General features: G+C 37.3%; 2 protein-coding genes across 3 annotated transcripts in view; one reads left to right on the top strand and one right to left on the bottom strand.

Moving 5' to 3' along the window:
* Positions 1–2,646, top strand: part of XRN2 (5'-3' exoribonuclease 2) — a 112,546-nt gene extending 109,900 nt beyond the window's left edge. Inside the window, exon 29 of one of the 2 annotated variants that reach the window (XM_036009472.1) lies at positions 1,263–2,646. In XM_036009472.1, the coding sequence (XP_035865365.1) occupies positions 1,263–1,328 (66 nt within the window). In that variant the 3' untranslated portion in view covers positions 1,329–2,646. The remainder of the gene's footprint in view (positions 1–1,262) is intronic. The other variant, XM_028523763.2, reaches the window with a different exon arrangement.
* Positions 2,647–8,142: 5,496 nt separating this feature from the next.
* On the bottom strand, positions 8,143–9,492 carry NKX2-4 (NK2 homeobox 4). The gene is made up of 2 exons (XM_028523536.2): positions 9,048–9,492; positions 8,143–8,793 (listed from the first exon to the last, which is right to left on the bottom strand). Exons 1-2 carry the CDS (start codon positions 9,487–9,489, stop codon positions 8,180–8,182), a joined length of 1,056 nt encoding a protein of 351 aa, XP_028379337.1. The 5' UTR covers positions 9,490–9,492; the 3' UTR covers positions 8,143–8,179.
* Between the last annotated feature and the right edge of the window lie 16,213 nt (positions 9,493–25,705).

The following is a 25,705-nucleotide window of genomic DNA, read 5'->3' as shown; positions in this document are numbered from 1 at the left end:
GGGGTTTGGTACCTATGGTGATATGAAGTGATTGTAAATTGCTTACCTGGTATTGCCTACATGCCTTTTGCAGTGTTTCCAATATTAATTTTGTAACTCAAGATCTTACTTTGTATCCTTTTTTCTGATAGCTAAGAAAAGTCTTTTTTACACTTTTTTTAGTGTAGTTGTACAAGTCACTGTTCACTTTACAAAGAAATAATCTTAATTATCTTTTGAGAGAATTTTGTTAGTTTATTAGACTCAGTTCATAGAATTATATTTAGAAATCTTTTCATATTGTAGATTGAAACTCTTTACACTACTGGAATCAATGATACTAGGCAATCTAAATAATGAATATTATTGAAATGACATCTTGGAGAATGTTAGTCCAGTCATCTTACTTTCCTAGTCAGGAATTGAAACCCCAAAACACTTGCAGTTTGGCAGCAAAGTTGGGAACTTCTGTAACTCTGACCCCAGTCATTGTCTTTCCTGCCTCCTTTAGAGAAGACCTTCCCTTTGAAGGAGCACTCAACTGTTACAGGATATAAAATTCTTAATCACTTAGGAGATCAAAATCACTTGGTAAATTTATAATTCTTTTAGGACCTTTTGGAAATATGTTTCTTTTTCTCAGTCTCTTTTCCACTGATTTTTATTAAATCACAATGATTGAAGTACTATTAAATTGTAGCAGCCTACAGTGTGTCTTAGAAAGATCTACAGAAATGTTATTTGCATGCATTCTAGGGTATGTTATGGATGTCACTAGTAATTGATTATATAATAATCTAATTTAATGCTCTACTATTTGTAGCTACCAAAAAAATCTCTAAAATTAAGAGTTATTTAGCTCTTAATTGGCTTCTTGCCTTGGTTAAGCAAATTGACTTTCCTTGTGTTGTAAATGTACAAACAATATGGCCTGCCGAGGGTGGTAGGGAAGATTGAGAATTTCAAGGATTTTACACAAAATATTTAACTATATATTTTATTTATATGGATTTTAAGGAATTTTGAAATTGCTTTTGTTAAGGCTTGTTCAGTTGTCAGTAATAACATTTGTGCTATTACTAATGTTCCACTTTGTAACTAGCTTTGTATAAATGAAGTTGCAGACCAAAAGCACCTGTGTGTTTATGGAGACTTTCCATGAGCTATATCTTTAAGACATATTTACCTTCTTTATGGTTTATTTTCTATAGAGATGAAAAATTACATTTCTTTGTGGCAGTATTAATCCAGAATATAAAATTCTTTCATTTGCTTATTTTCAGGGATATCCCAGAGAAGGAAGGAAATACCCTCTGCCACCACCCTCAGGAAGATACAGTTGGAATTAGGCTTTTGTAAAGCTTTTACCAAATTCTTTCATCATTCTACAGTTTTATGCTATTTGTGGAAAGATTTCTTTCTCAAGTAGTAGTTTTTAAGAAAACTACAGTACTTTGTGTATTTCTTTTAACTGTATATTTCTACTGATCTGATCTCACTGTTTTATGTTGCTCTCCAAAGATGTGTGTTGCATAATACAGTGGGTCTGAATTTATTAGTGCTTGTAAAACACTTTGATAGAATAGGAATACTGGTTTTTCATTATGGTTAAAAATCAAGCCAGCTGTGGATTTAAAAACACAGTGTATTCTAGATCATCTATGATCCATGCTGATTTTTAATGCACAAGAATTAGGTATGAACTCTTGAGCTGGAACCCTCAGCCAACTAGAGTATATATTGTTCAGTATTTCTTTGGAAACATTTCATTACTTGTACTTGTCTTACAGAAATTTCTGGACTTTAGTAAAAAAAAAAAAAAAAAAAACAACTTTGGTCTCTTGTGTTCTTATTGTTTTATAGTATTTCAACTTTGAAAATCTTGGCTAAGTATGGAAGTTTTTTTAAATATTTTTCAGAAAACATTTCATTTCTACAATTAGATGTCAAAAGGAAATCAGTGAAGAAGAGATGTTAGGATGATATGCTCAGCAAGACCACCCAACCAACCTATACATTAGTGTGTCTGTCAGCTACTGATTTGACTAACTATAAAATCTTTATGAGACTAAATTGTTTACATTTTACAAATTTCATGTAGACTCCTATACCAGTTTTAAGGACTTTTTAAAACTTTTAAGAAATGTTGAAAAGTGAAATTCATAGGTAAATAGTCTATGCTCCTTAGCGTGTGTGTGTGTGTGTGTTACTTCATAATAGATTCCAATCTGTACTCATTTTTTTCCCCTTGCTACTAAGCACACTATAATTCCTTAAATTTATGGTTGGAGTTCACACACAGCACTTCCATATGTGTTTTCATTTGATCACCACAACAAATTTAGATATATTACAAAGACTTGCTGTCTTGTTTTTTCTTTCCATTGTAGCCTAAGATTGTTAAAATAAGATTTCTCTTTGACCTTCTGACATAGTACATTTTTGCTTTAATATTAGACTGCATCACACCTGTTAATTTTATTCTCTGTGGGGGTGGGGGAGAAATCTCACCTGAATCTTAAGAGAAGTATGCATATTTTAAACCTATTGAGTTCATTGTTGTTGATGGGTAAATAGAGCAGGGTCCTTTATTGTTGAGACAGCCTCTCCATTGGGAATTAACACAACCATTTTGTGTTACTTTCACAATACATTAAAATGATAATGCCTTCTGTTAAATTCCTCTAATTTCTCTTCCAAATATTAAAAATGTATATAGCCTCCTAAATCAAGTATTTAATATTCCAAAGGAGCTTAAGAATGTCTTACTGTGTATAGGTACCCAAAGCCCACACTTCAATAAACCTATATTTTCTCAAATCTTTATTTTTTGGTTTAGTTTAGTATTGTTTTAAGCTATCATGAGTGTGTCTATAAAATAATTACATTTCAGCTTTTCCACAATTACATCTAACTGTCCGATTTAACTTTGAAAATTAATGTTTAAAGTGTTTTTGGAGACACCCAAGCAAAAAGCCTGATGGAAAAAGTTAAGATGTTGGATTCCCTCTAACAGGTGGTGTGCCGTGAAGGATATCTGCCAGGTAGCTGAACCCTTACTTCTGGCCTCCTCAGTTATTTTACCCTTGCTTCCTTTTCTCCTTATACTATCCCCCTTCCAAATTGTCCCCACTTTTGAGTGTTCCAGAAAATGCCCTTTATTTCAACAAGTGAAAGCTTTTAAGAACTTTTTAAAAAGATTTTATTTATATATTCTTAGAGAAGGGGAAAGGGAGGAAGAAAGGGAGACAAACATCAGTGTGTAAGAAAAATTGATGGGTTGTCTCTCCTCCATGCTGGGAGCTGGCAGCCAGGCCAGGCCTATAGGCCTGTGCTCTGAAGAATGGGGATTTGGAACCTGCCATATGTCCCTTTGCAGGATAATGCCCAGCCAGCTGAGCTACACTAGTCAGGGCAGGTTTTGAGAACTTGAAATGAAATGTTTAAGACTATAAATATCCCCCTCCACCTAACTAGCCAGTTGTAAATAATTATCTGTACTCCATTATATTGAAGTAGGGCAAAGTTTTTCAGGATCTTTAAAGATTCTTAAAAATCTTAGAATCTGGAACTGGCCTGACTTTATTGTGGTCCTAAGGGCCCTTACTGAGCGATGGCCTTCCCTTTAAAGATCAAATGAGGTAATGCACATTAAAGTACAAAGCCATCTACAGATGGCTTAGATTACCATTTAACGTTACAAAGGCAAATTGGGTGTAAGGGATGTGGGTGGAGGTGGCAGGTTGAGGTGGGGTTTGGGGTCCTGAGCTTGTATTTTCTTTTGGGCTTGTTGGGAGGTCGGGTGTACCTCTGCGGAGTCAAGGTTCCCTGGTCGAGGTGGCTTTCGCAGCGGGATGCTGGTGGCGCTTGGAAGCCGCGAGGTTGGTCCCGCAATGGGGACAGAGGTGCTGTTCAGAAGAAAGGTCCTGGATCTCCCGTCCCAGTCACCCAGGGGGTGGTAATGAAACTCTCGGTCCTCGGAGCAAGAGGGGGCGTGTATCCTGCGCCCCGCTCCTGTTCGCTCAGCCGCCCCGCCTGTCCGGCATCCCACCGCTGCCCTAGGAGCCCCATGAGCTGTGGGCACAGAGCAGGGTGAGCGCGAGAAAGCTCAGGTATCCAGCCCTCAGGGTGGTCCTGCGTCCCCGCGGTCATGAAGTTGCCCAAGCCAGGACATTGCGCCATCAACTCTTGGTTTCCTGAACGCAGCGCCACAGCTTCTCAGTTTCACCAGTTTCATTATCTCAACTGGTGCACCCATGCATGCACCCAACATGAAAGGGAAGATTGGAAATTGTTCTTCCGTCCATGGCTGATGTTTTAAGTTCTGATTCTGATATAACCCGATTTAGCTATGCTTAAAAATCAGAAATGTAGAGAGAGATTCTCCATAAAGTCCACTAAGATTCCCCATTCCCAGCCGGCAGAGTGGCTGCCTGGCACCACGAGCTTGTCAGACGCTTTCTGCCCACTTCAGAGAGCTGTGGAGCTGAGATCTCGCCAGACTGTACCTGGCGATTTACTGCTCTATTAATTCTACCCAGGAAAATAAGTCAACAAACTGATAAAATAAGCAGCCCACTCAAGTTCAAATTTAGTACTTGTGCTGTTTTTTTCCTCATTCCGTATTAATGGAATGAGGCCAAGAGAGAACATGCTTTGATTTTTTTGTATGAAATGGGAATAGAGCTATTCACTACTGCAGAATAGTTTGCACAACTTAGAGTTAGGCAAATTAGTGGTTAAATTCTTATTAGAAAAGTCACCCAAACAATTGTTGAAATTAGGTTACATGGAATTTAAAACAAGCATTTCATTCTATTGCAGGTAAACCTTCTAAATCAAAAACAAATGAAAGGAAAAATCCTCTCCCAGAAGCTTTCATTACCTCCTAATTTAAAAATAATTTTAAAAAGTGATCTCAAAGTCACAGTTATCTCAATACTTCCTGGAGAGAGCCATTTCCTGACCAGATGATGAAGTTTACCATCTGAGTGTAGTCGAAATCTTCTCATCAATTCTCACTAGCAGTACAAGGCTATTTATTTTCTTAATAATATATATCCTTGTTCCCTGTCTCACTGGGTTTGAACACAGCAAGTAGCAGTATTTTAAAAAGCTGGACTGAAATAATTAAAATACTGGTTTAACACAACAATAACAGTGTTGCGTTAAACGGTTCGGCAATATCATTCATGCTTTGAACTGTATCTGAAATTTGCCACCATATAATTCATCATTTTCTCTTATGCACAAATTCATATCTAAAAAATGCAATCTTTTGAATCTTTATGTGATTATTGTCCACAAATTTATTCTAAGAGTCTTTCTAAATCATTAGTAGTCAATGCAGCTAACAAAGCAAATGCTTGGAAGGTGCTTGCATTTAGTGAACAGGATTGAGTCTCATTTGCTTTACATTGAAAGTAAACAGTCGCTGGCAGAATGAGTTTGAACACATCAGTTGATAAAAAGTCTGACTACTTGTTCTGAGCAAAGCCTTGAGTATAAAACAACTGGATTACATCCCCAACCTTCCTGTTTACATCAACACTACATACACACAATACTTCAATTTACATCCTGACACATATTACAGAAAAGTACCTGAAATCCCTGCTGGTCCTCTCCACAATTTTGATTCTGGATTTTGGTTCCTGTGTCTCAATTAGAAAAGATAAATTAGATTGTTGTAAAACCCCAAAACATTTAGGAAAATGTCCCATCTGCAGTTAGCATTTCTGAAACTGAGTTTGGCTGTGGCCTCTGCTAAGCTTGGAGGGGGCTTTGTTTCACTCAATCCCTGTGCCAACTCTCCCTCTTACTTGTGAAGACACTTCTCCTCTCCAGTTAATGAGTTTCACCTAGTATGGTTATTTGTGTTTTACAAAAGATCTGGAAAGCACAGACTGCAAAGGAAAAACAAGGTGGTGTTCTGTGTTAATCAGAATGTGGAATTCTGCAGTAAAAACATTTTTTGATTTTCATATTTCAAGAATCAAACCTTTTTCTACTTTTAGGATGTGCACATAAAACAGTAGTTCTTGGGTGCAGAAATGTTAAGACTTTTGGCAGCAACTATTTCTAGCTTGGGTCCTTTACTACTTAAAGGAATGCTGAAAGGAAAAAGATATGCCTGTACCAAATATACTTTTGGAAAATATTGTATAAAGAGGTTGTTTATTATTAATGATCTTTTTGATTCTAAGTTCACTTAGTCTGAGGGATTCTTTTTTCCAGGAATAAATTATAAAGTAAAAAACTGTCTATGAATATTTATTTTTTAAGTGTTACTTGGAGCGCTTACTCCATAAGCTGTCATTGCTCTTAAGTGTTGGGCTGATTCATTCTGTCTATACATATAGAATCAAGCCATGTGGACTTTTGGAACATGTTTTCTAGAAGTAAAATTTTTGAATTCTGGTATAATTTACTATGAGAGTATCAAATCAATATAAACAGTATTTTGAAATTTGGCATATCAGTAATAGTTATGCTTGCTTGGTTAACATTTTGAAAGTCAATTCCATCAATACACAAAAAAATAAAATTGGAAGAACTTTTTGTATGTGTATTGCACCATTTCATACTACTTTGTTCAAAGTATTTTTGTGTAAAATGTTTTAAAAATGAATTCTCATTTTCCAAAAAATGCATTCCCAGCCTCTTGGTAAAGGCTGATTCCCTTGCTGCATTAGTGGATTTTTGCTCTGTGCAAGTGTCTGGAATTTATTGTTACTATGTAAAATACAGTTAAGAGAAAGTGCAAGTTTAATTTCTAAAACACCTTCCTAAGGAGTCATTTTGCACATTCAGAAACAAGTCCAAAAAAATGAAGTGAAATAAAATGCTTCATCCTCAAACTAATTTTTCACATATAGAAGAGGTTTAGAGTTCCTGGTAATTGTTTTGATCATTTATAAATCATGCTTTATCCATGTTATGTCTTTAATTTTCATTACTTTGTAGGTTTGTGTATTTTTTAGCTTTTAGTATTTTTACTTCAACATGTTATTTCAAATTGAACTGAGCCTTGTTGTCAGTTGTGCCAACTATTATAAATAACAAAACAAAACCTATATAACAGTGAAAATGACCTTGACTTTCACAAAAAGTACTTAAGCTTCTTTTGTTATATTTAAATATCCGTTTGAAACACAGGAAATATAAATTGGCATATAAAGAGTGAATACATTATTTTTACAATAAAACAACAAAAACTGTGCAACCCCTCTTAAATTCCAATGTGATGGAAATATTATAAAAAGTTTTGTTATTCTCTACATCCTGACTACAATTCAATAAATCACCTATTCTCTTCCTTCTTCTTGACATTCTTTGAAATATATATTAATTGATGTCAGTTTTAGCAATTTTGCTTGCTTGTTAATTATTAAGGTATTCAAAATCAGACAAGCAAATACCTTAGAAAGAGTAAATAACCTGTCTACACAAGAATGAGTGTATTTACTTTATCAGTTGATTTTGGGAGACCAGATTCCATGTAAAAGTAGTTCACAATCCTTATGATGGTCGTCTTTTAGGGTAATATACACTCATTTGCTAAATAATGATCAAAACATTTGAAAATCAACATTAAATTTAAAAAGCTATATCCATATAAGCAGTATTTTGATTATTTTTATTCCATCTCTCTATTACCTAAATGGCAATAATTCCTCTGCAATAATGTTACTATGTGCATGATGCACCAATTTACTTTCAATCAAACATCAACGAAATTGCACTTCGGGGACGGGAGGGGTGCTCTTCGAAAATGAATTTCCCAAGGTAAATTCCACTTTCAAAGGGGTTCATTGTTAAAGCTGAGTTGATTTTTACAACTACCAACAAAGTTTCCAACATGTAAAACTGCGAGCTTTGGCTAGGAACATGGCGGATGTGGACTCGGCCAGCTTTTCTCAAAATTTGGAACTTCTAGAAGGGGGATATCACCACCTCAAAGCCTCCTGGCATGTTAGAATATTTGGTCCTGGGGCTGTTACTGTGTCCGCCCCCAATAAAGAAGTTCAGAGCCTGCCCTTTTCCGTTGCCCGTTCGTTCGTTTTGATAGCCGCATATACTTAAGTCAGTTTGGATTCGTTTCCTTTATCCATTCTCGCAGTTGTTTTTTTTTGTTGTCGTTGTTTTCCGCAAACCCTTCAGGCCTCAGGCAGGACACCGCCCCAGGGCACCCGCACGGTCACCAGGTCCTGCTATAGAGCAGGTTGGAGCCAAGCACTCCGCTGCCGTAGTCCCCAACGGCAGTGTCCAGGGCTGCCAGCCCACCCCCCGGGCCGTGCAGAGCCGGCGGGCTGGGTGACAGCTCCTCCAGTTCCGGCACGGGTGTTCGGGCTGTTGGCTGCAGGCCGGCCTGGCCAGGCGTCGGCGTGCCGGCGCTGCTCTGGCAGGGCTTGCCGTCCTTGACCAGCACGGGCACCGCCACGCGGCGCGGGGAAGAAGGCGGCGGCGGTGGGGCCAGGCCGCTCTCCGGCTGTAACTGCTGCGCTGCCTTATCTTTGGCCTGCCGCTTCATTTTGTAGCGGTGATTCTGGAACCAGATCTTGACCTGCGTAGGAGTCAGGTGGATGAGGCTGGCCAAGTGCTCGCGCTCGGGCGCCGACAGGTACTTCTGTTGCTTGAAGCGCCGCTCCAGCTCATAGACCTGCGCTTGAGAGAAGAGCACGCGGCGCTTCCTGCGCGGCGCTGCGGCCCCTGCGTGCAAGGGCGCCAGCGACTTCGCGGCGTCCGCGATGCCAGTCAGCGACCCCATGCCTGCCACGTTCACGCCCGCCGCTGGCCCCATGAACCTGGAAACTGGGGAGGAGCCGAAGGGGGAAGCCCGGTGAGCGCAAGGCCTTCTTCCCACCGCGGCAAACTCGACGCCAGCGGGACCCAGCCTGGGTCCTAGCACCCCTCACCCGCCCCCAGTCGTGTCCCGGGACATCCCGCGCGCACCAGACTAGAGCCCCACGCGCGCCTGGACACCGGCACCCCCGCGCCCCGCGCTGTGGCGGAAAGAGCCCGCGCCGTCCGCCTGCCCTTGGTCCCGCGCTCCTGGCCCCGCTCACTTGACGAGTAGCGCGGGTCCGGATTGGCTCCGTACCAGCCGGTGGCCGCGGGGGCCGTGCCGCCCCGCATGCTGTCGGAGTAGGCGGGCAGCTCGCTCACGTTGCCCAGGCCGCCGTTGCAGTAGCCGCCCATTGCGCCGGGCGGGAACTGCGAGACGCCTGGGGACATGTGGTAGGTGGCGGCGGCGGCCGCTGCCGCCGCCGCCGCGGCCGCTGCGTTGTGTCCCGCCAGGCCGTGGGGCTGCACCCCTGCCACTGCCGCCCCCTGCGGGGAGGGCCCGGGCGGCGCGCGATAGGCGGCCGCGGCCGCTGCCCCCAGGGGCGACCCCAGGCCGGGCGGCACACCGTCCATGGCACCGCTGAACTTCTTGTAGGTCTCCTCGATAGGGCTCAGGATGTCGGACACTGAGAAGGGCGTCGTGTGCTTGGGGCTCAACGACATGGCTTGGCGGGCCGCCGGGGAGGGGAGCCCGGGGCCGGAGCGGGCGGGATGCGGCAGCCGCTTCTTGCCGCCACCTCAGCCGCGCCGCAGCGCCTTTGAGGAGGAGTCGGAAGCGCGGCAAGTCCCGGGAGCTGCGGCTCTGGGGTTTATTTCAGTCCCGCGCCAGGTTTACGACAGACTCGGGGGGCGGAGCAACATCCCAAACGAGCAAACAATGGTCATTGGCATTTTTTCTCTTGCACCCCCTCCCCACAACAGAGGCAAAAATGGTAAAGGGGACAGACAGTTGGATGTTTGTTGACAAGATCACCCCTCTTCGCATTCTCCATGCTGCCGCCTCTGTCCCCGGCAGTCACCCCAGCCTTCGAGCACCAGAATTTGAAACTCCGAAGCCGGCGTCTAGGCTTGATGAGAAGGGCTGAGAGCTTCTCCGATCCAGAGTCCTGTTTTCCCAAAGTGACTTCGGAGCAAAATCCAGCATAATTGTGGATGGGAAATGTGGTACGAAATTGGGGTGGAGGCGTGCAGGACTAGCTGCGTCGTCTCCAGCTACCTGCCCCCTCAGTCAATCATCTGAAGCGTTTAAAAAACAAACAACAACAAACAAACAAACAAACAACAACAACAACCAAAAAACTCCTGGGTCCACCCCTAAGAGCGCATAAAGAGGTACAATGGCCGTCCTTTGCCATTGTAGGGCTCCTAATTTATGCATCTTTAGACTCTTAAGCATCATTTTGTGGGCAAGCAAACAAGCACTTCTAAATTAGCTCAAAGTATCCAAATCCAGAGAAGAGAGAAAACCCACAGAGAGAGACACAAATACACACATGCTGACTTGTAAGTATTCTGTTTTTATTTTGTTGGGATGGAAGTTGAGGTTGGTTAAGGAAAAGAGAGTAACTTTTATTTGCTAATATATTTAACTTTCGATTTGCACCTGTAAAGTTCCTCACCGTTTTCTTTGCCTTCTCTCCGCCCCGCCCCAACCCCCACCCCTGCGTGCGCGCTCTCTCTCGCTTTCTCCTCTTAGGGATTAGGCTCCTATCACTAACATGATTAAAAAGAAGAGGGGGGGGGGGGGGAAACACCAAAGTAATACCAGTATTTCTAGCTGTTCGAAATGGGTCTTTTGTTGTCGGGAAAATATAACTTGTTCAAAGATGGAATATGACATGGATGCAATAATTAGGTGAAAATGGTGGTTTCTCTTTAAAAAACGAAAATTGTAGTTTCTTTAAAAAAATTGTCTTTTGACTTGCAAATTTACCTGCATAGCAAAGAATAGATATTGTGAACTCTCCACCAAATGCTGAATACAACAAATAAGACAAAAGAAGTATGCAAAACATATTGGCTAAATTTTGAAAATAATGTTACAGTTAAAATTATGAAGGGGAAATGCGATGCAATTTTTAAGTTTTTCTGGATAGTGGGATAGGAGAAAAAAGATAAGAAGCAAGGAAAGTGCTTTCTAAAGATTTTATTGTTTAAGAAAGAAGAAAAGGATTTGCACAAATCATTTCAGTTTAACCTCGCTGTACATGTCTTCAAGACAAGATAGTGTGACCTATTACTTTTTCTGTTCTGTTTCAACCCTTTGGTTGGAATGTCCTCTGAGATTTTTCTTTTATTGTTTTAAACCTTGTTTCGTTCTTTCTTTGTACTTCTGCAAAGAATCTGCCCTTGGGTTGTGAGCGGTGGTCACCTATTGGAAGAAAGTATTGACAAGGCAATTGTGTACAGTACTTTAAAATACTAAAAGGACAAAATACATGATTACATAAATTGTTTGCAGTCATCAGTTATTGACTTAGCTATTGCTTCAGTTTTAACATGATGCTACTTTTACAGGTCTTTCATGAACTTGAAACACTTGGGCTAGTTCTTCATTCTCACCTGCACTGGAATACCTACTTATTTTTCTTTTAATTAGTGATACACAAAGAAGAATTTACATGTATTTTTAAGTGGTTGCTGGAATCCTGAAAACTGTAGTTTGGGTTTTAAGTTTTAGTTTAAGTCAGTATTGTTTACTTGTGTTAACTTAAATAAAAAGCAGTAGAAAGTCTTTCATTTCAAATTTTACTCAGAGACAACAGGGTAAGTAAAAATAGGTGTTATAATATCTGTGGATATGAAAGTCATTTGTAAACCATTATATTTTATTTTTCAAGTTCAAACATATTTCAGAAATGAACCCAGTGATCATGATCTTCATGTTGATTAGTTATCGAAATTGAAAACATTTACAGTTACAGTTCTTTCCCCCAGACTATTATTATTTATTGTATTTTCAGGCCATACATTTTATCTTTTGTAATTTTAAAAAAATAGAACTTTGGGATAGTAGTTCACATAAGCCAGGGGTGTCAAAGTCATTTTCACCAGGGGGCCACATCAGCCTCACAGTTGCCTTCAAAGGGCAGAATGTAATTTCAATTCCTTAACAGTTAAGGAGTAGGTACATTTATACAGTCCTAAAATTATTTCCACCCTCGAAAGGCAACTACGAGGCTGATGTGCACCACCCCCCACCCAGTGAAAATGAGTTTGACACCTCTGACATAAGCGGTTATATCACAATTGTTGCTTATTTTGTTTTTCAACGTGATTGGGTCCTACTACAGGTACATTTACATCTGGAAGGTTCCCATTTTTCAATAAAAGAGCACTTTATCTCATATCTGGAGGCTCTCTGCAGAGAGTCACTTTCTGACTTCTTAGTTACTTGATACCACCCTAAATAGTATTCCTTCACTGGTGAGCAGTCCTTAAAAAAAAACAACACACAATCTTTAACATTTCTCCTTATCAATTATTTGTGTCTCATTCCATAAATTATATACTTCCATGCTGGACTGTTTGGATGTGTGCAGATGACTCTGAAAATAAATATAGTCTGGAGGGTTCATATGTACATATACGTACAGACATGAATTAAAAAACATTTAATATTCCATTAAAGATTTTCATGAAATTGATTTCATCAGATTATTGTCTGCCTAAATTCTATATGGAAATTTATACTCAGTACATTAGTTAAACACTATTGATTAAATTGGATTTCAAGGGAAATGTATTTTAGGAATGTTCTCTTTCCTTAAAAAAATGTTGCCAATCAGAAAAACAAAAAGCAAATACTGTCAAAGGGAGTTCAGTAAAAAGTTTCCCTCTTCAGAGGCACCTTTACCTATTTCTTCTGGGATGTCCTATTCATCTAGAAGCCTACAACTATTTTACACATAAGTGGTAGCATGTTCTGTATTGTTTGGTACTTTTAAAAAATATATAGTTTAGACTTAATAAATGGGCTGTGGCACATACAGGAAATTTTCAGGGACAAAAAGATTCAGCAGGATTTCTTGACTTTCTGACAAAAATATGGTATTTGTTAAAAATTTCTGATGTGTTAGTTAACCTTGGAGCCAAAGGTATTTGGCAAAAAAATTCTGAAGTAGATGCCTTCCCTAGATTTGGGATTTGCTGTTGTCAGAAGCTCAGAGAAAGGAGCCTGAGGAATGCTGAGACATATCTCAACTTCTGACATATCCAGACAGTACTTAATGAGAAATATTATTTTTCTAGAGTAGTAAGCATTTCTAATGTGTAACAAATTTCTTTATAAAAACAGTTTGACAATATAACTTTCTGCTTGATACTAAAGAAGGTAAGTACTTTTTAGAAATGAGAGACCTGAAATATTTGTGATTAGTTTAAAACATGTGTAAGTTGATTAATAAAATTTTCATTTTGTGGAAGTAACTTTAAATTGTCATCTTTCCAGTTGGGAAGGAATAAAGAAATATGTCACATCAACAAATGAATGCATAAATAAAGGGAACAAAACCCATGTTTTTCCCTCTCTCTGTCCCCCCCCTTCCTCTCCCTCTCAAAAATCTATAAAAATAAATAAATAAATAAATATGTCAGGATACTAGTGTTTTGCAGCAAATTTTAAGGTTACAAAGAGGAAACAAAACTGCTATAGAAATGAAACACAGTTTGATTATTTTTTAAATTTGTGCTAATTTCGCCAGTTTCTAAAATCTGGCTTTTATTTCTTTTCAGTCCCCCTAAAAGCTTTTTGCTTGAGCATTCACTTCAGTGATTTTGAATCTCATATGATAATATCTCACTAGTATTTATGACTTTATTTCTATGTGACAGTAATCCTTTCATATTTTCTTTACAAAATGCAATGCTCTCCTTGTAATTTAAATCCTACAAAAAAACTCATAAGTCATCCTCTCCTGAGACCAAATATTTTAGATTAAAAATAGTTTTTTAGTTTTTGACCAATGAGTTTCTTTTAAATCAACATTATTAGTACTGTGTGAGAATGAATGATAGTAGGTGTTAAAGACATTATTATTGCTGAAGTCATTATAATAATAAGTTCAACTAAGTGATTTCTAAAAAATAAAAACTATAAACCTCCCCTTTGACAGTCCAGCTGTAATATTAGTTTTTAAAGTCATGGTAGAGAATAATATTAGGCTATACCAGGGGTGTAAAACTATGAAAATTGCCTAGTATGTTACAACCTTTTCAACCTAGGATTGTGAGCTTGAGCTAGAAATTTAATTTTTGTGTGTATTTATTTACTTATTTTTAGAGAGAGAGAAAGGGGGGCTGGGAGGAGAGGGAGAGAGACATTTAATTGTTTCACTTATTTTTGTATTCTTTGGTTCATTCTTGTATGTTCCCTGACTAGGGATCAAAGCCACAACCTTGGCATACTGGGTGGATGGTCTAGCCAACTGAGCTACATGGCCAGGACCTAATTTTTGTTTTTAAAATTACTTTTTAGGGTAATAAAATACATGACATGGAAAAACAAGTTTATGTGTATATCTTACTTACACAGAAAGTTTAAAAATTTTAAGAATACAATGTATTTCTATTGAGCAATATAGCTGACATTTTTAAATGTTTTGGAATATCATCAAATGGCTTTTACAAGAAAAAAATTCTTTGTATTATAAGCAAAATCATATTTCTATTTATTATTCTGCAGGAGCTACTCATTCTAAAAGTTCCACCATATCTCTATGCATATCTGATTAGAGTGAATACATGTAGCTTTAAAAAAATAGGTACTTTTATCAATTTTTCTCACATGTTCTCAATTTTACCAAATCTAAGAAGTTCAGTTAATTTAATGTAAAGTATCTTTCTCTCCTATGGTTTCCATTAAAAGTGTACCACCTTACACTTACAAATTAATTTGTAATTATAGAGGAGATATCAGTCTTTTCACTTGAATCAGAGAATTAAGTTATTTTCATTACTATCACTTACTTGAAGGAAAAATTCCAATTTTTGATAGTTTGATAATTTATTTGTTGCATTTATTTAATAAAATATTTATTTATTTTTAGAGAGAGAGGAAGAGAGGGAGAAAGAGAGAGAGAAACATCAATCAGTTTCCTCTCACATGCCCCCAACTGGGAACCTGACCCTGGTATGCATACCAGCCATTGCCCTGACCAGGAATCAAACCGGTGACCTTTTCAGTTCTTTTATTAGGTTTCACTTATAGGTGATATCATGTGGTATTTGTCTTTCACCACCTGGCTTATTTCACTTAGCATAATACTCTGCAGTTCCATCCATGCAGTCGCAAAGGGTAGGAGCTCCTTCTTTCTTTCTGCTGCATAGTATTCCATTGTGTAAATGTACCACAGTTTTTTGATCCATTCATTTACTGATGAGCACCTAGGTTTCTTCCAGCACTTGGCTATTGTAAATTGTGCTGCTATGAACATGGGGGTGCATATGTTCTTTTGGATTGGTGTTTCAGGTTTCTTAGGGTATAATCCCAGCAGTGGAATCACTGGGATCAAAAGGCAGTTCCTTTTAGTTTTTTCAAGAAATCTCATACTGTTCTCCACAGTAGCTGCACCAGTCTGCAATCCCAACAGTGCACACTAGGGTTCCCTTTTGTCTACATTCTCTCCAGTACTTGCCGTTTGTTGATTTGTTAATCACGGTCATTCTGACTGATGTGAGGAGAGGGGAAGGGTGGGGGAGAAAGAGAGGGAGAGAAGCATTAATGTGAGAGAGAAACGTTGATCGGTTGTCTCTCACATATGCCTGACTGGGAATGGAACCTGCAACACATGCATGTTCGATTCCCTACTGGGAACCAGCAACCTTTCCTTTCCAGGATGATGGGCAACCAGCTGAGCCACAACAGTCAGGGCCTCTTGTGTTATTCTTTCTGAGCATTCAGATCAACTTCATAGACATTAACCCACTGAAATTTGACTAAAAAATTTTCTGTCCTTTAGAAGTCATCCCCACCCCCTCAAGCTCCACCTGAAATAAAGTCAAATGTGCATTAAAAACAAAACAAAAAAAACCCCAGCAACCTTTTGTTTTATGGGATGATGCCCAACACACTGAGCACCCCAGTCAGGGCTGTTGCATTTATTACTAAAGTTGTACTACATACATTTGAAAAGAAAGAACTGTGACAATAATTTAATGAGAGAGTAATTTGCCCAATTGTAACCTGTATTGTTCTGTGCAATGCTAACGTTGAGGGAGATATTTGACAGGTATTTATTTGTATGTGTCTGTCCTCATTTCAGGCTGAGAATTGTGCTTGAAGCGCAGTAGGCTAGTGTACATTTCATAATTCAATATAAGTTTTGGTAGATTTTAATAAATTATTGATTCAATATTTTACATTAAAAAACTTATTGTGAAATAACTTCATTAGTCTACTTCATATAGACATAGTGTCATAAGGAGAACAAGACTGATAAAAATTGCCTCATGAGGTTTCCTTAAAAACAAAATCTAATGAGTATTAAACCACAACAAACATGTCAGATGGACTTGAATATTACTAATAATCACCTCAAAATATCCAGTTTAAAGTAAACTAATAATGAAATCTGACCCATCAGTAAATACAGTGTTTATTAATTTAAGCTCTTAAAATTAAGTTGTAAATTTAAAAGGTAGTTTGATTTTGTCACTGTATAGGTAATTATGTAGGTGTCATACTGAAAAAGTGATTCAAACTCTTTTTCTTTTTTGCTTTTAGAAATAATGGAAATTTCACAAAAGTTCTATAAACCACACACTATTAGAATTGAGCAAAAATGCCAAGCTAGAGAAATAAGAATTGCTTGAGGAAATCAGTACAAGCTTGAGTGGAAGCAGCTTATCATTGGTATATAGTATGTCTTTTATTGATAAAAAAAAAATTATCTAATAGAAAAAATATATGCCATTGGAGAGCATCCCTCCCCCCAAAAAAAAACATATAACCAAAATAAATTTTAAAATAAAATTAACTTAACCATAAGAATAAATGGCAAATCTCAATGGGTGAGAGATTTTTAAAAATTACACAATAAAAAGAGATTTGAAATTGAATTTAATATTATTTAAATTTAATTTTTTAATGAGATAAGTAAATCTTGAACTGTGAAGGGTATATTAAGGTTGAATGTTAGGCATAAGTTGTTCTAGGAATTAGATAATGGAATACTTTACAACATGATTGTTTTAATATTTTTTCTGTATGCTTTATATGCTTCCTGTAAGAAACAGAAAGTACTCTGAAAAGTCTGAATGAAAACTGTTACACATATGAAGTTTTCTTTTTCTATAATAGTCTGGTATGTGTGACAGTTTCTTCTAAAGTTGATTTTCTTAAGTGCAGTATTTCTTTAGTATAATTAGTGAGAGTGCATATATGATTGAGCTACCATTGTGAACAAAACTGATGGCAGACTGCCTTGATGCAGCTCTTACCAACAATTTGTAGAGATTAAAAGGGTGATGGAAATGGTGATTGAAGAATTGCTTTCTAAAGACACTGGATTATCAAAAACAAACCTGGAGTTTCCAGTGCCCTCTGAAATCGTTTTCACATAAAACCTAGATTTAGTGTATACAAGTGTTGTTAAGTGCTTTACTCTTGGAAAAAAATATTTATGTGGCATTAAGAGATTATTTGGTCATGGACTGTAAGTGTACATATTGGAGTATCTATCTCTACCTATTTCAAAAAGAGAAATGAAGACTGTTCTGAATATTCAGTGTTCCTTATGTGGTTGTGATGAGCTACATAGCCAATAAATGAATATAGGAAAATACTCATAAAAACCAAACACTTTTGATACCCAAGAAAGTCTAATCATGAATTGTCCTTAGCTTTCTACATATAGGTTGCACATTTCCTTGTGTTCAAGCAGGTAAGTTGTATCTCTCATAGAGAGAGATACAACTAGATCTAGATCTAGATCTAGAGATACAAGCCTCTAGATCTTTTGACCTAGAGACTCATGAAAGAAAAGCTTAATTATACATTTAATCTTCCTCAACCTTGATTCATAAAGGCTATGAGGTAGCTTATAAATAAGGAAACTGGTGTACTTTAAACTCTTACTAAGAATCAAGACTCATAAATGAGGATTCTATAAAAGAGTAGAAAGTTAAGGTGGGGTGAAAAAAACAAACAAACTATACATTCCACAAAGCCTACCAACTTGTCTCTAAGCTTCCTAATGGTTAATTGAAAAAGCCAGTTATACTTTCCATTTTTTTAGGAAGTAAAACACCCTTGATTCCTTGAAAAAAAGCTTTTCCTAACACTTGCTTCTAAAAGAAGTTTCTCATGGATTTTGGGGTGGGCTTCACATAGTGAGAGCACTGAATGTAAAATTCTATAATAGATGAAGTTATTTCCTAAAGTTGGCTAATTGTAGTGGTCATTTCTCAAAAAATATGGGACTCCAAATCAGCTCAATTAAGGTAACTCTGAGGGGTGGAAGCAAAATAATAGGGTCCAAGGATGTAGCTTTCTTATATTCCAGGAACAAACTGCATGTATTTCAAAGAAGACTTCATAAAAATCACCACTTTATTCTACAGTCTGGTTATTAGAAAGCTCTTATACTGAGGTTAAATATATCACTGTAATTTGCCGGTATCAGACCTTATTCAGTCTTTTGATGCCAAACTATAAGAGAAGTCCCTTCCCATAAAGGTCTATAAATGTAAAAAAGATACTGTATTGTTATTATGTCATTCTACTTGTTTCCTCCCTTTCATACAAAAAATCCCCCAGAATGAAAAGATCTGGAATGACCATATATAATTCTACAAACCAAAAATTTATCAAGTAATTATATGCTTGAGGGTGTCCTGAGTGCTTTAGAAAATTGGTTAGGGAGCTTCTTTGATACCAGAGAGAGAGAGGAGGTTAGTTCTTGGCATTCACATGCTGATCTTGAAACAGTACTTTTAAATTGTATATACATATGTGTATTACTTGTGTGTTGTTTAAAATTATATGTACATATGTATATATGTTTACATATGCAAGTGAATGTATATGAATATTTCTGTATAGGAAAATGCATACCATTTTAAATAATAATTCTAAATTATTTACTAATGAAATTTTTAGAATACCATTTTTAAGGTAGAGATAAAGCTAAAACCACTAACATTTATAAATTTGTTTACTAATATACTAGGTACGTTTATCACCTTTATGTATTTATCTCATTTAATATTTACAATAGAAGAGAACATAAAGTGTGAGCAACATAGATAGTGATTTCAAGTGAAAAATATTCTAAAAAAGAGTTAGAAAGAGATCTCAGAATTGTTTATATGTACTGCTTTCCTGCATCTCTACAAGGTTGATAGATCAGGATTTGTTGTTGTTGTTGTTCAAGTACAGTTTTCTGCCTTTTCCCCCCACCCCTCCCCACCAACCCAGCCCTCCCTGTCTCCCTCTCCTGTTCCCCCCCTTGTTATTGTCCATATGTCCTTTATAATTAAATGATACTTGTATAGTTATTATTAATGAGACCATTCTTACATTGTCAGACAATTTTTATGTCTATCTAGACCAAACTTTACAAACTTAATATTCAACTGGATGTTTGTTTTCCGTACATTTTCTTTATAAGGACACTAGAAAGTTTGGAAGTTTCAAGTGGCTCTAAGTGGAGTTAATGGAGCAGTGATAAAAAGTGTTTCTTTTTATAGTTACTACACTGGTTAAATAATTTCTTGAGCGCCCTGGCCAGTATAGATCAGTTGATTGGGCATAGTTCAGCAAAGCTAGAGGTCACTGCTTCTGTTCCTGGTCAGGGCATATGCCTGGGTGGCAGGCCTAAACCCTGATGTGTGAGAGGCAACCAAGAGATGTTTCTTTCTGTCTTTCCCCCTTCCTTCCCCTCTCTATAAGAATAAATAAATATTTTTAAAGTAATTTCTTTAGAAAAACTAACATAATTTCTCAGGTTACAATGAATTATATTTTTATTTGTAGATCATAAGCATTAATTGTTGATATCAGCTCAATATTAAACTTACTGAAGTAATAAATAAATATGAGCTATTTGTAAAACAATTAATAATAATATAGAAGTGTGTAGAGTTATTAATCAATCCTCTGTTAGTGAGTTTAGAGGCCCTTCCCTTCCCTTCCTTTCCCTTAATTTCTTTCTCTTCTCTCTTCCTTTCTCTTGTTCTCTCTTTATCTATTAACAAACAATGAACATACTTACAGATATTTATGTGCCGGTACACATATTTCTGCAGGATAGAGTTGTAGAAGTAAAATTCGATCCAAGGCTAAGTATATTATACTTAATTTTGGTAGAGGTTTACAAAAAGACTATCAATTTACATGTCAGCAGTGTATGATGTACCCTTTTTCCCCCACATATCTCACTAATATATAATTTTTAAATTTTTTACCAGTCTAGTGCAGTTTGATATGCATTACTTCAGTATCTCTTTAATATTCTCTGTTTACTGAAGTACTATTGCTTGTTTAGAAAAAAATTAAAAGAAAATAAAATTCACCAAGAATTACAACTACTTAACTAAGTATTCAAGCTAGAAATTTTAGCTTAGAACTCTAGTATATTTGTAATTTCATTCTTGTTACTTTTCTTTTAGAGGAATATGGCATAGTAAAAAGCAATTATACTTTAAAATGAAAACAAGTGAAAACTAATATAAAACAACGTTGAATGTAAACTATAATTAGAAACAAATTTTTAAAACAATGCAGTTAAATCCTACTTTACTAACTGTAAAATGTGGTGGCAAATTCTATTTAACCTTTGGAATCTCAGTTTCTGATCTGTAAAAGTGTGAGTTAGATTAAAAAGGTTTAAGAAATAGATGTGCACCTTTCGTTGCTGTTCCATAAAATGTTTGCTTTATTTATTGTTGTTTTTTTTTTGCTCTCACTGCTTTCTTTCTGAGAAAAAAAAGGATGTATTTTATAAAATATTGTCATGTTTTATTGCAGAACTTGCTGGCCCGTGATATATCAAAGGAGATAGTCATGATGATGGACCTGGACTTGTGGAAAGAAAGATTTATTCCTTTGAGGACTGAGTCTTCATCTTACTATCCCCTGACATCTCCCCCTTCACTTAATCACATCTTGTTTCCATGATATTCTAAAACCAAAATGTTGAATAATATTATACTTCCTTTTGGGAAAACATGAATCTTCAGGCATAAAAGAAGTACCTTTTCTTTCCTTTGGAAGAAAATAAACTGGATAATTCTGGAATCAACCAAACGGAAGTTTCTCAGGCAGATAATTTGCCTCTGGAAAGCTCCATGCCAAGTTAGAAACATCTTGAAGGTTATGCTTTGGAAAACTCTGATGAGAGCTCTTTAATATTTATCATATTGTATGCTACTAAAGGACACCTCTGTAACTAGTATATTGCATATAAATTTATTCTAGTATTGTTTGGTTGCTAAATTAACAACAGCACAATCTGTCTAAAGGTGGAGTGGCTTTTAGGCTTTTGAGAAAACACCTAAGGAATATGCATTCTATCCACTCAATCCCTTGTCCAATAAGCATTTGTGCACTGCCCACATCATGCCATGATATAGATACAGAGAAAAAGACAGGATTGTCTCTGTCCTCAATGAAGCCCTCTTGGGGAGCAAAGAAGGGGAAAGGCAAGAGAGAGAAGTAAGCCAATATTTACAATTAATTTTATTTATTTTTTAATATATTTTATTGATTGTGCTATTACAGTTGTCCTATTTTCTCTCCTTTATTTCCCTCCACCCTGCACATACCCTTCCACCCTCATTTACCTACCTTTAGTTCATGTCCATGGGTTATACATATAAGTTCTTTGGCTTCTCCGTTTCCTATACTATTCTTAACCTCCCCATCTATTTTGTACCAACCATTTATGTTTCTTATTCCCTGTACCCTTTCCCCCCATTCCCTCCTTCCCCCTCCCCACTGTTAACCCTCCATGTGAACTTAATTTCTGTGATTCTGTTCCTGTTCTAGTTGTTTGCTTTGTTTTTGTCTTTTAGGTTCAGTTGTTGATAGTTATGAGTTTGTTGTCATTTTACTGTTCATATTTTTTATCTTGCTTTCCTTAGATAAGCCTCTTTAACATTTCATATAATAAGAGCTTGGTGATCATGAATTCCTTTAACTTGACCTTATCTGGGAAGCACTTTATATGCCCTTCCATTCTAAGTGATAGCCTTGCTGAATAGACAATCTGGATGTAGGATAGACTAATCTTGGATGTAGCCTTTCACGACTTTAATACTTCTTTCCAATCCCTTCTTGCCTGTAAGGTTTCTATTGAGAAATCAGCTGATAGTTTTATGGGAACTCCTTTGTAGGTAACTCTCTCCATTTCTCTTGCTGCTTTTAAGATTATCTCCTTGGCAAATATCTTTTCCCATACAGTTGGTTCTCTTTTCATTTTAGTGCTGTGGTGGGGGGGTAAATGCAGACAACTGTACTTGAACAACAATAAAATAAAAAATAAAATAAAACATTCAATTAAAAAAGTATCTCCTTATCTTTAATCTTGGGTAACTTAATTATGTGCTTTGGTGGTTCCTCCTTGGGTCAAATTTCTCTGGGAGTCTGGGTTTCCTCGACTTCCTGGAAGTCTATTTCCTTTGCCAGATTGAGGAATGTTTCCTTCATTGTTGTTCAAATAAGTTTTTAATGTTTTGCTCTTCCTCTTCTCCTTCTGGTACCCTTATGATTCAGATGTTGGAGCATTTACAGTTGTCCCAGAGGTTCCTCAGCCTCTCCTCATTTTTGTGAATTCTTGTTTCTTTGTTCTGTTCTGGTTGGATGTTTATTTCTTCCTTTTGTTCCAAATTGTTAATCTGAGTCCCAGTTTCCTTCCCTTCACTGCTGGTTTCCTGTACATTTTCCTTTATTTCACTTTGTATAGCCTTCACTTCTTCCTTCATTTTGTGACCAAGCTCAATTATTTCTGTGAGCTTTTGATTACCTGTGTTTTGAAATCTGCATCTGACAGATTGTCTGTCTCCTGGTTGCCTAATTCTTTTTCTAGAGTTTCGATTTGTTCTTTCATTTGGGCCATATTTCTTCCACTCAGGCACCTGTCATTGTAAGGGGTGGAGCCATAGGTATATGTCAGAGCAGGGCAACCCACTTTGCTGCATTGTGGTGCTGTCTGTTGAGGAGGGGTCAGAAAAGGAACAATGCCATTTGCTTTGCTCTGGCCCAACTTTCTGTCACTTCCTATAAGCAGATTGTGTCCTTTCAGGTGCTGGTTTGCAAGTGGGTGGCTTTATGTACATGTTAGGACCCCGTGGGCCTCTCCAATGGGCTCTCCTGTGAGACTGGGAATTTCTCCTCCTGCTGCAACCCCCACAGATTTTTACAGCCAGAGGCCTTAAGTCATTAGTTTCCTGCATCAAAACCCTGGGTTCACAGTCTGTCTTTCTTCCCATTTGTCCTTCTGGACTTATCTGCACATGAATGTGGGTGGGGTCAGCCAACCACTGCCTCAACTGCATGGCTGCTACCTTGCCTTACCGACATTCTCTCTGCCCTCATCTCTGCTCTTCCTACCAGTCTGGGTGAATGGTTATTAACTCCTTTGTGTTGGATTTCCATGCCGTTTTAGTTTCTGGCAGTTCTGGTTGTCTTTGTTTTTAAATTGGTTATTATCCTTCTTTTGGTTGTGTGAGAAAGGAAAGCATTTCTAATTATGGCTCCATTTTGGCTGGAATTACGAAGAACCTTTGAAATTAGTTCTTGATGGGTTTGTTGAAATAGTATCTTATGACCACCATTGAAGTTGAATGGAACCAAGAGCCCAGTTTGATTACATTGGTTGTATCTACACAGTTGTTTACACAATTGCCCCAAATATTTCATACTTAAATGAAAAGTAGAGTCTATGATTTTTTGTTATTAAGTTGAACAAATCTATGGTTTCCAGCATTGACCAAATACATAATCAGCTTTGTAATTTCTAGGCTACTAACCAGTTACCCTAGATTTTTCTGTATAAGGAGAAACAAGACTGATGAAGCAATATGTTATTAATTACTATTATAGTCACTCTGAGAAACAGACTGGACACTCTCTTAAGATTTGTTTCAGATGTGGAGATTGATGATGCCATATAAACACCAAGAGGATGTGAAAGGTTAATTGTGTACATAATAGATGTCTCTGGGGAGAGCAGGGCAGGCATCCAAGGAGGTCTGAAAGTGGCTTGAGAGAGTGAAGAAAAGAGACTGTCACACTTATTGTGGTTAAAGTAGGTCTAGGTAGAGGATTCCTGTGTGTGGGCAGGGACTTGCCTAGTTTGAATCCTCCTCTGATGTATGTCAAAGGAGGGAACACCCAGGCTTTCTTACCAGCTTGCCCAGATTTAGAGAAAAGGAGCAGAGGGAGGGGTGTGGCTTAAAAGGTGATAGCAGTCAGATTCCTTATTATAACCACCAACCATTGAACAGTCATGTTTACATACCATTAGGCTCCTAGAACTGTTGAAAAGTAAAAGCACCCAGGATACTGAAGAGTTCACTCTCCCAATATGCTAGTTTATGCCAAAGATGTTTATGGAGTTCCTAGTAGCCAAAGAGAACCAACCAACCAAACACCTTAAAAAAATAATAATTCTTGTGTCAGGAACTCCATATAATCATAATGTGGGTGTTTACCACACCTAACCTGGACCTCCTTGTTAGCTCAGGTGTTTGTGTTGAGACAGATTTTAAATGACTTCCTCAGCCACATGACCTTTTATAGTCCTGTAGCAATAGGGCCTCAGTCTGAATTTTCAATTACATGATGAGTTAGTTACTAATGTCCTATAAATCATGTGTCAACCATGTATTTGTTTCTAGAACGCTGAGTATCAAAGTTTAGATAAACTGTGGCTTTTCTCCTTTGTGTAAATTCTATTTCTTGACATGTGATTTTCTCCTTTCTTCCTGAACTCATTTCATCATTGTCAGTGATTTTGTTTTCTCTCTTTAGGCAGCAGTTACTGCCCTTGACTGCTTGCTTCTCAGATTTTCTGTAATCGGTACAAACTAACATAGTGGAACATTTATTTTTTAGATATTCCTGCTTTTGTTGAGAGTATAAATGGCCATTTGATTCTAGTTGTTTCTTCAACTTAGATTAGTTACATATATCTTTGTGAACATATTTAGTTTTGAGATAACTTGGGCTTCATGTTCAATACTAATTTCCAAGGTCTGAATGATTGGTTGGGAAAAACTGAAGAATCAAATATTGCTCATTTTTCATCACTTAATGCTATGCTATGTGATTAAACTTTTCATTCTGTAAAAGCCTATCACATATACCAGGCTCTTGAGTCATAAATTTCCCTTATAGTTATTTGTGTGTTTTTTTAAGATTTTATTTATTTATTTTTAGAGAGAGAATGGAGGGAGAAAGAGAGAGAGAGAAACACCAATGTGTGGTTGCTGGGGGTCATGGCCTGCAACCCAGGCATGTACCCTGACTGGGAATCGAACCTGCGGCACTTTGGTTCCCAGCCCATGCTCAATCCACTGAGCTATGCCAGCCAGGTAGTTATTTGTTTTTAAAGAGCTTTATTCTGCCCTTTTATTTTTATACTACTACATCTTTATTAATCCTTTGATCTTCTTATACAGGTTTTCATTATATGTACAAATAATTTGCTTTCTTTTTCAAAGTATTACTCAAGTGTCTTTTACTGCATACATTTTTATTCTATTTTTTTCTGCTTGTTGGAATTCTATACCATATATGTCTATACCTATATCTATATCTAATCTATATATATATCTGTATATCTATCTATATCTATATCTATCTAGCTATAGTTTCTCTGGATAACCCTAGTACAACTGATAACTTAAAAATTAATAATATAAAATATAAAACACT

Source organism: Phyllostomus discolor, chromosome 9, assembly GCF_004126475.2.
Source record: "Phyllostomus discolor isolate MPI-MPIP mPhyDis1 chromosome 9, mPhyDis1.pri.v3, whole genome shotgun sequence".
Taxonomy (NCBI): domain Eukaryota; kingdom Metazoa; phylum Chordata; class Mammalia; order Chiroptera; family Phyllostomidae; genus Phyllostomus; species Phyllostomus discolor.
The sequence above is the reverse complement of the archived record's forward strand: the minus strand, read 5'-3'. Positions and strand labels throughout refer to the sequence as shown.

Bases quoted from the DNA above. Each gene is read 5' to 3' on its own strand.
- NKX2-4 (XM_028523536.2), bottom strand. From the start codon at position 9,489: ATGTCGTTGAGCCCCAAGCACACGACGCCCTTCTCAGTGTCCGACATC. The intron at 8,794-9,047 runs GTGAGCGGGGCC...GCTCCTCCCCAG, and splicing joins GGACCCGCGCTACTCGTCAA to TTTCCAGGTTCATGGGGCCA.